Source organism: Alligator mississippiensis, chromosome 1 (assembly GCF_030867095.1).
Source record: "Alligator mississippiensis isolate rAllMis1 chromosome 1, rAllMis1, whole genome shotgun sequence".
Taxonomy (NCBI): Eukaryota; Metazoa; Chordata; order Crocodylia; family Alligatoridae; genus Alligator; species Alligator mississippiensis.
The window spans coordinates 131,094,798-131,108,217 of NC_081824.1; the positions used below are offsets into that span (position 1 = coordinate 131,094,798).

At 42.3% G+C, this 13,420-nt stretch overlaps 1 protein-coding gene across 3 annotated transcripts in view; it reads right to left on the reverse strand.

Annotated features, from left to right (window-relative positions):
• The window catches only part of SYNE1 (spectrin repeat containing nuclear envelope protein 1), a 535,576-nt gene that overhangs the window by 241,792 nt on the left and 280,364 nt on the right, over positions 1-13,420 (reverse strand). For all 3 annotated transcript variants that reach the window (XM_059714126.1, XM_059714134.1, XM_059714130.1), the window contains 3 exons: positions 11,399-11,708; positions 9,624-9,788; positions 3,659-4,015 (listed from right to left, as the gene is read on the reverse strand). In XM_059714126.1, coding sequence (XP_059570109.1) covers positions 3,659-4,015; positions 9,624-9,788; positions 11,399-11,708 — 832 coding nt within the window. The remainder of the gene's footprint in view (positions 1-3,658; positions 4,016-9,623; positions 9,789-11,398; positions 11,709-13,420) is intronic.

Consider the following 13,420-nt stretch of genomic DNA (forward strand, 5'->3'; position numbering starts at 1 on the left):
TAAAACCAATGCCATTTAATTTATGTATATAAGTGTAAACAGCATGCTTGAAGAGTGTAGGGCAAAAAATTCAAAGGTCAGCCCAAGCCTAGCAGCTTAGCAAAGTACCATAGATAAGGCATGCTAATTTCTGTAGCCAACAGCACATGGGAGAGGGTGTAATTGGCTTCAGGTCTGGCTACCTTAATTCCTCAAATCAAAAATTACAAGCTGCAATGATAGAGATTTGTGCCTCTGGTGCTAAAGTGAGGCACTTTAACTGTTTTACCACACCCCAACAATGAATACATATTACTTAGTAATAATTATTGATTTGTATCCTGAAATGCTATTTATACATCAGTCTTCTAAAACAGTTTCAACCTGGGTCAAATGCAGTCACAGAATAAAGTTAGATAAATTGGTCTAACTTTTTTAGATCAGCTACATAATTGGTTTAATAAAAGTATCAACCTAATAAACCCTTGCCTCTCGCATAATGTCTAGACCATCACAGTTATAACTTCACTTTTAAACTACTGTCACAGAATAAGTGATTACAACACAGAGAGCTTGAATGGATTGCCAGGAGGTGGTGTGAGAAGACTTACAGGATGTAGTTTGACCGCATGCTGAAGTGTCAAACTAATTTAAACAGGAAGGTCAGATTGAACTAAAGGGATATTTAAGGTGCACCCATCAGTGAAGAGGGTCCTTGAATGACACCCCTCTGCATTCATATTCATAGGACACTCAAAGCTAGCTGGAAGAATATAAATCTATTCTCTCTGTAACTAAAGAGAAAAGCCTACTTAGATTGTAGTGAAGTGTTATGTTAGATGGGATATCATGGGCATGAAGACTGTTTGACATTTTTTTAATGCTTTGTTCAGATTGCTAAATAAACATGCTTCTGTTTTAGAAAGAATATGCTGTCACTATATCATCAGTAATCAGTTACTGAAAGACAGAAATTCCAGTGTCAGACCTTTAATGTGCTGAATGGTGAGCATACAATGACTTCTACAGCTTTATCAGAATCGAAGTGTGGAAGAACTGTATACTTCCCAACATGAGTAAGGGCAAGAAGCCTGTCATCTGTGGGGAGTGCACTTAGAGAAACCAGAAAGGGGAGAGAGGTCTGGCTAACCCCACAATCATGACAGTGTAGGGATTTTTATACAGTTGTAAGCGTCTTTCTTTTAGTTTAACTTACTACACTAAGATATCTATAGGATATTACCTGGCTTTGACAACAGCATGTTCTAAAGATCAGGAATTTCCATTCTGGGATACCATCAGTTCTTTTGAAAAGGGGACATTTATTACAAATTCATTGCACTTGAAATAAATGTTTGTAACATGGATCTTCATTTTCAAATAGCCTAATACCACCCACACAATAGTTGTGATGGTATACTACACAGGCTGGCAGAAAGTTGGTATTCCTTTCAAAGTGCAGTTATTATTTACATATACCATGTAAATGCATTTATCTGCAGACTTGTCTGCAGATACAGCCCTGGCAGAGTGAGCAGAGAGATGGATTTGATACTGGGCCATACATTATCAGTAGAATTATTTGCTAAATTCCAAGCTCAGGATCTTTTTACTGTTGTTATGTTGCATAAACCAACAAGAATCCAGCTTGATTTGGGGATACCAAAATAAGCTAACAAGCCCTTTTCATAAGGAAAACATTTCATATTTGTAAACTAAGTGCTCTTGATGACAGAATGGAAGACAATAGAAACAATGCTGCCGCACACTTTGAAAAGAACAAGGTTTGTTTGGTAACATTGTTTATTGGACCAACTGTATTGTTGGGAGAGACGTTACTACTTTTCCTTGGGTCTCTTTTATTGTCACTATAGAACTGTCCTTTTATGTCCAAAACTGGACAGATATTCAGTAAATATTTTTATAACACTTGTATTTTAATAGTTTTCTGCTGTTAGCTATAAATTAGATTACAGAGTAGGGGCATAAATAGTAAAATTTAGTTTTCTCTGAATTCCACAGGTTACTAAAAGATAACATCACTAAATAGCAGGGGGACAGAAGTGGATACTTCTACAGAAATAGACACATAAGTGGATTTAGGCACTTGAGCCCACTTTTGCACTCAATAGGTAAAACAGAATTCAGTCCCAAGCGAATTAGAGTAACATTACATTCAGCTTCAGGTTCTGTACATTCAAATAGTAACAACAAAAGCAAATGTTAAAAACTTCTTACAATTAACTTAGTTTTTGTTTTAAGTATGAAATCGTTGGCACCTATTGTATATGTGTAGGTAACACTACAATATTAAAACAGGAAAAAAAACATAGCCAATAGCAATGCTGCTTATTTATACCAAAAAACAGCTGTGCTGGCATTGTGGCCTCATTAGTCCTGTTGTTCTGTACTGACATTCTGCATGCTGATACTGTAAATCAGATGTGTCAGATAGGAAATCCTGTGAAAGAGGAACCCATAGAAATAGCCTGGAAGGGAAGCTGGAGAAGGAGATTTACAATCTCAGTTTGAAAGAAGAACACCCATGGGAGTTTTACAATGTTGTAGCAAATCAATCCGGGAGTTGGCTCAGTCTCTAGCAACTGCCTCAGAGGAATGGTAGTAGAAATAGCATTGCTTCTCTTGAAACTTTTAGGGGTACCCATTCTAATATTATAAAAGCCTACGTCTGTCTGTCTGTCCGTAATGCTTTATTCGCACTCTGGCTGATGGAAACAGCCAATCAGAGTGCTCCAAGTGTGGGGGAGTGCCACCATGATTCTGAAGCTGTGCCGAGGACCGGACAGAAGGTGGGGAAGCCAAGGGCAGCAACGCTGGCCTCGGCTCCCCCACCCCACTCCCTGAAAGAGGCAGAACAGCAGCAGCATGGGGCATTAGGTGACGGCACTCCATCCCAACCCCCCAGCCCCCCAACCGTTCTTGGCAGGCAATTGGCTAGTGCTTTCATAGTTGTGAAGTCACCGGGATCTTTGGTTGTCTGACGTGCAAATTCTGCCAAGGAGTCAAGCGAAAAGGAGAGAGTATTTTAAGTGCACCTCTCTACCTCTAGGCACTATTGAGTCGTTACGGGGATGATTAACAAATGACAGTAGCCTAAGGGTTTCTAAACCCATTTTCCAAACCCATATGCTAACACGTTCTAAAGTCTAATGGTAAACTATTCTGAGAAAAGGGCAGAATGAACTGGCAAAAGTATGGATGAAATGAACAAAGAAAGCAAACAATGGTTTACAGAAACATGCCACATGCAACTTTCACTCCCTGCGATCAGATTCAGTTATGGCCTCAAATACTGAGAGAACTGGAAGGAAAGCTCAAAGCTGGTATGTGTTGTGTCCTGCTTCTGCTTAGAGGCTCTGTTCTGAGCCTTCGGAAAGCTGAGATGCCTGCAACGAATCTTGCAGAATGAAGGCCAAAGAGAAACATTTTCATATAAACACTGCACTGTGACTGGTTTTATGAAAAAAAAAAAAAAAGTTTACAAAGACTGTACTAGAGTTTTCAGCTTTGAGTTTTACGGATGTATTTTTAGAAATGCATTTCAAAGCTGCCTCATTTTCCCGTGCCTGAGGATTCCAGTCACGTGGTCATAACAACTTTTCTTTTATTGGCATATTTACAACAACAACAATGCTGAAGAAACAGAAAGTGCCCTTACTTTTTCTTTGTGCCAGCATTCGACTATTTCTTGATCCATGTGCTTGCTGTCCAGAGGGGTCAAGTTTTGAGACCAGGCTGTGAGAAGTGCACTGAACTGTTGCAGGGCCTTTTCCAGCTGAGCAACTTGGGCTGTGAACTCCTGCTCCGACAGGGCCATTTGGCTAACGAGATCCTCTAGGCCGTTCTGGGTTTGGAATACACTTTCTTCCCACTGCTTCCAGTCAGACTGCAGGGCCTGCATCTCTGCGTCTATGAGTTCACACCCACTGGCAGTTGTGTTCTGTTTCACGGCAGAAGCCAGTGTCTCAACCCTGTTTAGGCGGCTCGCACCAATCTGTCTGGAATCTATCAGCTCCTGCAATGGAATATTACCATGGTAACCAAAAGTGCTCTGATTCACTACAACTGGAAGTCTGAACACTTACAAATGGAGGGCAGCACTGAACTGGGAAGTTCGAGTCAGTGTTTCATAGTGAACAGAGTAACAGTTTCAACAAAAAAAACACCATTTGCACAATACCCATGCCACAGAAAAATGGGAGAGAAAGGTAACAATAAAATTAAATCTACAAAGCAGGAGCAATGCTTTAAATAGATCAAAGTGTGACTGAAACTAGGATACACTTTTAGAAGCTGGTGGGGGGGAATCATCTTTTTTTTTTTGGACAACACAAAAACGTTTGCTTATATTAAGATGAAAAGAACAACCCCCCCACAAACATGGTATGGTAGTTAAGGAGATGCAACAAGAAATGTGCAGAAAGGGTACTCTGTATGGGGAACGGCCACTTCTGGATTCGAAACTGGCTTAAAGACAGAAAGCAAAGAGTGAATATAAATGGTCAGTTTTCAGGATGGAAGGAAGCGAGTGGTGGGATCTGTGTTAGGAACAGTGCTGTTTAATATATTCATAAATGAGCTGGAAAAGGGGATGAGTAGCAAGGTGGTCAGATTTGTGGATGCCACAAAATATTTCAAAGTGGTAAAGACCAAGGTAGACTGGAATTACAGAAGGATGTAGCAAAAATTAAGCAAATAGGCAACTAAATGGCAGATGCAATTCAATTTAGATAAGTATAAAATGATACACACGTCAACTTCATAGGTGGTTTCCACTTCTGAGAACATGCTGCTTTTAGCATCATTTTAATTATAGAAAATGTATTTTAATGAGTGTCCCTTTATGTGAAATAACTCAAACTCTACATGCACTATGATGGGCTCTACATTAGCTATTACCACACAGAAAAGAGATCTGGGAGATGTGGTGGACAGATCAATAAAAACATCAGCTCAGGGCTCAGCAGCCATCAAAAAATCAAACAAAATATTAGGGATTATTGAGAATAGAATTGTAAACAAAACTGAAAGTTTCATTATGCCCCTTTATAAATCCACGGTGTGTCCACACCTTGAATACTGTGCCCAGTTTTGGTCCCTGTACCTCAGAAAGACATACAACAAGAGAATGTAGACAGAAGGACATCAGGGATGATTAGTGGTATGAAGGGGCTTTCATAAGGAGAGACTAGAGGCTAAGCCTATTCAGTTGAGAAATTCTATAACTTAGATTCTATACCTAGAAAATTATAAATAAATTTATAAATTTTCCATACACAGAAGCTAATTACTGGGGGTCACCTTAAATTCCAGGTTGTCTTATATTCAAGTAAATATGGTAAACACCTAGATAGCAACAAACCTCTGACAGCTGCAAATACTGGGCACATCTACACATGTATATTAATGTGGAACAATACACTATGAGTCTTATTGCCCCTGAATTGATTGCTCCTGGCCACATTTACTTGTGCACCCAGGACTGCAGCATGTTGAGCTGGATCAGAGCAGCTCCAGCTGTCAGGATGCCTGTGGAACCAGTCTGTCAGCTCAGGGCTACTCTGACCTGGCTCAGTGTACTGCAGAGGGGCTGGCTGGGGCATGAGAGTGGCAGGCAGCCCCCACAGTGAAGCACACTCATGTCCCAGCCAGCCCCATCAGCATCTACACGTGCATTGCTGCACACTAAAAAACTCTGCCACAGGATAGTATTTGTAAATTTACAAATACTGTCCTGTGGCAGTTTATTACTTTACTGAGGCCTAATAGGGCCACACTTGTAGATGACTGATGAGACATTTACTTCAGTGTAGCAGGGCACTTAGGTGCCTGCTATTGGGAGCAGGAAAGACTCCTCAGGTGCTGGTTGCTGAGGCAACTAGTGGGATAATGACCCACACCTGCCTAGCCAGCTGAAGGAAGGGGCAGGGTCTGGCTCCTATATAAAGCACAGGCAGGAGGCTAGGAGGGAGCTTCCTCCTAGCTGCCAGAGAGAAAGGAGTTCTCTGCAAGGAAAGAGAAGCGAAGCCTGAAAGCCAGAGCAGTGTCGGTCACTGCAGCGGGATAGAGAAGCCCCTGGTAGGCTTGAGTGTAGTTATAGCTGGAGGCTTATGTTTGTGTTGTAGCCCAGGGGCTTGTGTTTATGTTGCTATTGGTTACACCGGTGGTTTGGGTGAGGCTATTAGGGGATGGAGGAGGCCTCATAGGGGACTCACAATAGTGTGGGGACCCTAGCACCAGTGAGGGTGCTGCATATGGGGTACGTAGACCCCAGAGAAGGGGGCATTGTTGAGAAGCCCCAGTGCGGGCATGGTGAGCCCTGGAGAAGGGGGCAGCATTGTGGTGAGCCCTGAAAAGGGGGCTAATGCTTGAGAAGGCCCTGGAGAGAAGGGTGGCACTAATTGAGAAGGCCCTGGAGAGAAGGGTACGGAAAGACAGACGGGACTGTGGAGAGCCCGAGCGCTAGAGAGGGCGCAAGCTGAGACCTAACAACGTCTATTACATCTGCGAGGCTTGGGGCGTGGTACTGGGGTGGTAGGAGCCACGTATAGCCCATAAGGCTTGGGTGCATGGTACACCCGTGACAGGAGAACCATAGCCAAGAGGACAGAAGGTAGCCTCCCTATAAAGATATATAAAATCAAGACGTGGCGGACAAGAATAGGAGGGTGCAAGACAACAGCTTGGCACGGTAAAGGAGGCGGCAGGGGAGAGCACAGCGACTCTGACATCCCTCCTGTTACAGCAGACATAATTTGGCAGCTGCGCAGTAAACACTTTATGTAGACTTGCCCACAAAGAAGTGTGAAAAGCAGGTGCTGGGTACTCCTGCATTCTCCCCTGTGCTGGAACAATTGTAGTGATTGTTTTCAATTTGTACCTCCAAAGCAGACATTGCCCTGATGGGTTAGGATGGGGCAAAGAGAAAAATAAAAACAATTATCTTCCTACCTCTCCACTGAGCTCTAAAGAGCTGAGTAGGACAGTTGTGAGATTGAGTTAAAGGAGTATATCTTGTCTCACTAAAGCAAATTATACTCGGATCCCATAGGAGTAACAAGCTCCATACCATTCCAGGTGTAGGTCAATTTGACCCTAAGGCCTAGTTTGCACTACATATTTTATCCATTAGAATTCATTTTGCCTTGAAAACTTTGAAAGCCTTCACAATCTAACTTCTGGGCAGAACGCTCCAATCTGCAAAAGACTTGCACTCTCTCTCTACTGATTGTAGCAAGATTTCTGCTGATGGCTAGTGGCTGGTAGAAGGCATGTGAAGATGTTCCTATACCTTTTATCATTCAGCCAGATTTCACCCCTACCAGCATAGTTATTGTGAGAGGCACATGAAATCACACAGCTGTGTATAAGCTTTGGTGACTGGGCTGGTAGCCACTGTCTGCCAGCAGAACTTCTGGAGGGAAAGTCTTGTGAGAATAACTACAACTTAAGGGTAGACTTCTACTTCCCTTGGGGCAACTCAGTGGTATTTTTCTAGCAATGTAAATGGCCTTTTGGGCACTTAACTGCAGTTACAGTTTCAGGATCCCCTGCACTAAACATCCACACATACATTGAGCATGTGGAATTGGCTACACACTGGCTCAGCAGCTACCCAGTTATGTATGTCTGTTATGGATGTATACCTGTGTCTAAGTCCTAAAAACACAGCTGGCCAGAAATCCATGAAGAACAGATGATGAACTCTGGAGGGGTACGTGTCCCCTCACCATGTTTTAGGCCCAGCAGCCAAGTGATTAGAGTACTCACCCAGGAAGCAAGACACTAGAGTTCTAGGCCCCTCTTATTTACAGAATCGCAGAGAAATAGGGCCAAATGGGACCTCCAGAGGTCATCCAGTTGACTGCTGCCTCCACCCCCCAGTCTGAGGCAGGATTATCCCTATTCAACCTATCCTATGCAAATTCATTGTCTAAACTTTAGCAAAACTGTGCAGTCAACACTGACAAAACTACAAGACATAACAACTTAATCTGCCATAGGTAAAGAAGGGGGACCAAGGTGGCCAATATCCTGCTGCTGCTGCAAAGGTTGTTAAAATATGCTCACTAGATCCAGAGAACATGCTGCCACAAAGGCAGGCAAAAACCCACGCAGTGGGCATGTCTATATGTGCAATTAAAACTCTGGAGCTTACTGCTCCAGAGCTTTTTGTTCCCAGGCACCATGTCTTTACGGGCACCTGGGACTGCAGCATGTTGAGCCAAGTTGGAGCAGCTCTGGCTGGCAGGTGGCCTGAGGGTCAGCCTGCCAGCCCAGGGCTACTCCCCTTGGCTCAAAGTGCTGTGGAGGGGCTGATTGGAGCATGAGGGTGCTTCAGTATGGGGCTAGCTGGAAGACAGCCCCCACACTGAAGCACCCTTGTGCCCTCTATATGTGTGCTGCTGCAGAGTAAAAGAATGGAGTATTTACAAGTACTGTCCTGCTGCAAAGTTAGTTCATTTACTACAGCCTAACAGGGGTGCACATGTAGATGTGTGATGTTTACTCTGCAACTAATTAGTCTACTATGAAGTAAATGTCTTGTGTAGACATGCCTAACCTGTACCAATTTGACCATAGGGTAAAATTCCTTCTTGCCTCCAAATATGGTGATCAGTAAGAGCCTTAGGACTTAATTTAAAGCTGTCCCTCTGGGCAGCCAAAAGAGAGATTTATACATGGCCAGGAGGACATAAACCAATTATAACAGAGGTCAGCAACCTATGGTCCATGGACCCACCCAGTACACCAAAAATCTATTGTCATAAAGGTGGCAGTTGTTATATGTTCCACCGTTATACACCATCTAATGGCATCTAACAACTGCCACTTCCACCCTGGCTTCATACTGAGCTGTATTAATTTGGCCTGCTTTTAGTGAAAAGTTGCCAGAGCCTGAGGTAACGTCTCCTCCACTCGACAATGGGACTGCCTTTTGGTTTTTATCCTGTGTCCCCATTCCACTATGCTCCATAAATGTTATTCAATTACTATTAAATACAAGGGGCAGTGGCACTCCTTAAAATACCTGTTGGAGAAGGGCCTGAATAAACCTTGACCTATGGCACAGTGGCTAGAGCACTGCCTTGGGAAGTTAGAGAAATAAAGGTTCAAATTTCCTCTGGGTGAAGGAAGCCTAGAAATCTGGTCTCTTCCTTTCTGGTCCAGTGCCCCAGTCAGTTGGCTAGGAAAGCTAAAACATGGGAAACCTTGCCCCTTTCCCTTCTTTTATGATTTACAGGCATATCTGTACATGGTCAGATACATTCCCAACTGGTGCATAATGTATGCATGCCTACTTATGAGTCTTGAGTGGAGGGGAAGTTGAATCACTACCTGTGTTTAAGTGCCCCAAATGCCATATATGCAGCTAGAAAACTTCCAGTTAAGCCCAGTAAAGTAAAGATTCCATCCCAATTGTCAATTTTATTGCATGTAACACGTGAGAAATGAGTGCATCTCAGAAAGTGCACACCCAGAATGGTGCAAAAGCAACAGACTTTTCACACATACAACAGGGAAGAGCATCTTTTAGTTCCACAGTACTTTTGCTTATAGCCTGTTTCAGTATACATATATGGAATTATCAATAAAAAACCACTGTAGATGATACTTCTTACATTAATTTTGGCCAGTTTTTTCTTCATGGCTGATGTGTCTCCAGATGTATCTGACCAGCGGTGCAACTCTTCTTTTGCAGAATGGAGCCAGTCTGTGAATTCATGCACAGCATCAAGATAAAGCAAATGGTCCTTCACGATGTCTTCTACCTTCTTCATTTTCTCCTATCAGACATGGGAAAACCTACCCATTAGTGTGCTGAAATCATCTGCATCTTTCCTGCCCTTCAGCATGCAGCACTTTGTTGCACACTGGAGGGCAGGACTAACTTCAGAGTATTTTTTATAATTGTTGCTTCACAAGCTGTGTCTAGTTAAGAATTACATTCTGCCTGTTCTTTCCCTTCCCCTTTGTGCCCCCACATAAGAGATATCTATGGTCTAGTTAAAAAGAGAGTTTGCCTCACTAAAACGTTTGGTGAATTTGAGAGTGGACCACACTTTCTTTCCCAGTCTGAAGAGACAGAGGCACTATCCTTTTGCAATTCTTTTATTCTTTCCCCCACACACCCACAAATTATGGATGAGTTAGCCATGACTCTAGGAGGCAAAACAATGTCTTTTCTATATTTTAAAAAATGTGAGTTAATTTTGATGCACAATCTGCCTCTAAATATGTAAAAGTAGTCATGTGGAATTCTCACATCCAAAACTAAATTCAAGACTTATTGTCTTCAGTGTGGAAGATCTGAAAGAATGCAGTCTGAAAGTAAAGAGTCTATGAATAAACATTACACATTGATCAAATGGATGTTACTATATTTAACAGCAAAGTTATCTTATTAAAATAGTAACTGACAACCATAACAGTTGATCCCCCAATACACAATATTATCACGAAAAACCCTGACTCTCAGAATTGAAAAACAAAAATAGAGAGGATACCGTCTGACTATCATGATCAGATATTAGATGATATCCTTTTTGCTCCTTTTCCTAGAGAAATATATGAATATATTCTAGATTTGACATGGTTTCTATGGAATAATTTGCTAGAGCCCCCTATTAATTTGTAAGCCTAACATTCAGTTTTCTGTATTTTCTAGGGTTTATTTATGCATTATGATTTATCAGTCAACAGCAGAGTTCTCTTTACATAATTCTCTTTTCTCGATGACCCAAGCTACATTTCATAGAGACTTGAGATTCAATTATTGCAGGATCTGAAGTTTTAGTTTTCTATCCCAATTCCCTAAAAAGACAATCCCTTCATTTCTCTTCCTGTTATAGCTTGTGTTATTGATGCAAACTCTCCCAATAGCTCTGAGGGTGTAGGCCATACCTTAGCCTTTTTTCTCCCCATCAAGGCTAGTGTTGATCAAGGAGCTGGCTGGTAAAAAGGCTTAAAGAACACGAATGGTATTTTTTTTTCCTGCCAAATACCAAAAACAGATTGGCTGTACAACACGCTCAGTGTCTTGAAAGAGCCCTATAAAGAGGCTTTCCTCTTTAGCCTATTTATCAAAATATTTGTCATTGAATTAAACTAGACTTTATTTTAGATTCAGTCTTAATAGCTGGAGAAAAACACGAAGAAAGACTCAACACCAGTATTCCTTTTCATGTTAATAGAGGTATAAAAACAGAATGCTTGAGCTGCCCTCTGGGATGTTTCAGCTCAAATCTGCAAGCAGACTGGTATTTAGAATGTCATCTTTAGTTACTTCCTGCATTGATCATATGTAAATATGCTGGTTACCTGAAACATAATTAAAGCAACGGCAAAAGCTCATTCATTGAAGCAAGCCCATAAACAAGCTTTTTGAGGTATTTACCTTGGCCACTGTTGTGATGTCACTAAATTGTGTTTTCAGTTCCTCTTGAGCTGCTTCTCCAAAAAAATCATCCTCAGTTTTCTCATACAGTTCTGTGGCTTTTTCAGTAAGTTGAGTTAGGTCACCCAAGTGATCCTCTATCTCAGAAACAATAGCCTGAAAATGATCCAATTGGGAAAACTTCTCTTTCAGACCAATCTGCAGTTCTAAAGGCTGTTCTACTTTGTGATCCACTGACTCCAACCATTGGTCCAGTTGATTTTTCCTTTCTAGATGGTCACTCCATTGGCTAATCACAGACTCCAAACAGCTTACGATAAAGAGACACATATAGTACATGTAAAACAATTTGCTGGTCTAAAAAACCCAATAAGATGTACTATTAGGTTCAGTGGGATTCCTAATGTGTGTGCACCCACCAGTGTGCAGGTTCTATAGCCAACTGGAGAATATTATTTAGTCTCTTTGGCTAAAGCATCATAAAAAGCAGTGCTTTACAATAAGAAATTCTATTAAAATAAATTCTGAAAATTATCACAAATTTTCAGAATTTTGCACAGCACTTGATCAGTGATGTATAAAAGAAAAATCATTCTTCATTTCACAGGTAAATTGATATGGCCTATTGTAGCTCTTTCCCCTCCCCCACATTATAAATACATGAAATAAGTTATAACTGCAGTTTGTCTCAAATGTTAATGATTCTCTAGCAAAGCATAACAGGCCATTCTACACGTAGAGGGAAAATACAATCTACTGACAAATTGGTGCAAAATGAGCGCTGAAACTGAATTACTAAAAAAATCCAAGAGATACTGTGACTATGAACTATGAACTTTTTAAAGAAACCATATACTGTATTAATTTCCAGAAAATAGCATAATGCACTAGGGTGAACTCTTCCATCAATACATTCTCCACCTCGAAAATTTTCCATAGCCTTGTGTCCAGGAGTGCCCCTTATAAAGTCAATGGGATTTTTGTCTCTGGCTTGAATGGGGCGAGGATTTCATTACTCTTTCATATTACTCAAGGCCATGTCCTAATTGATGGCATTAATGAAGGAGAATGTTGTTACTACTCTTTTATATGGAGAGCAAAGATCTAAAGCCCTTAATTTGGTAGTGTCTGTAAAGCCACGGAAAGGTTAAACCTGTCTTTCCTTGGTGACCTTTGATACCTCTTGCAATACTACTACCACTCATCTCCACAGGGCTAGAGCCTCAAAGCCCTCTCCCCTATTATAGGCCCTCTCTTTATTGAGTGCCAGGGGGCTGGGGTATGGGGGCTCATGCATGCCATACAGCAGCTGCCCATGCCACTTGTTAACAACCCATGATCTACTGCAGGAATGGACACAGTCCAGCCTGCGGGCCAGATCAAACTCAAGCCACATTTCATTTCCCATCAGCCCCTGCAGTGGCAGCTCCTTCTGGTGGCTGCCACCAGCCCCAGCCCCATTGCCCAGGCACCCTGGCCCATCTGCCCCACACCCACTGCTGGGAGCAGGACCCACACAAACAGGGCATGTGATTGGGTGGCTGAGATGGGGCAACAGCCACAAGCAAGACAGGCAGGCTGGGCTGGGAAGACCCCAGGATCTTGGGGGAGAGGGAGAAGGCAGGGTCAGAGCAGAGTTGTGATCTACTACCCAAACGCCCCTGCAGTGAGCATGGGCTCCACGGGCAGGGGTATACAGAGGGCGGACTGAAGCTCTGCCCTGGCTCTAGCCCAGGAGTGGTGGGGAGGTGACAGCAGGGGTCTCCATGGAGACCCCGCTGTCACTACCCACCACTCCCAGGGTCTCTATGGAAACTGGCCGGAAGTAAGGCGGGTAGGGGCTACTGGGAAATGCAGTCTGGCAACCGACCAGATCTGCCATTGTGCCCACCCCTGATATACTGCCTGATTATACAGTTATAGGGTTGGAAGAGAATTCAGAGATTATATTTTTATGATTTTTGACTTGCACTGAAATCTGAACTCAAAACATTGCTTTTTCTAAGTATTTCCAGATTTTTT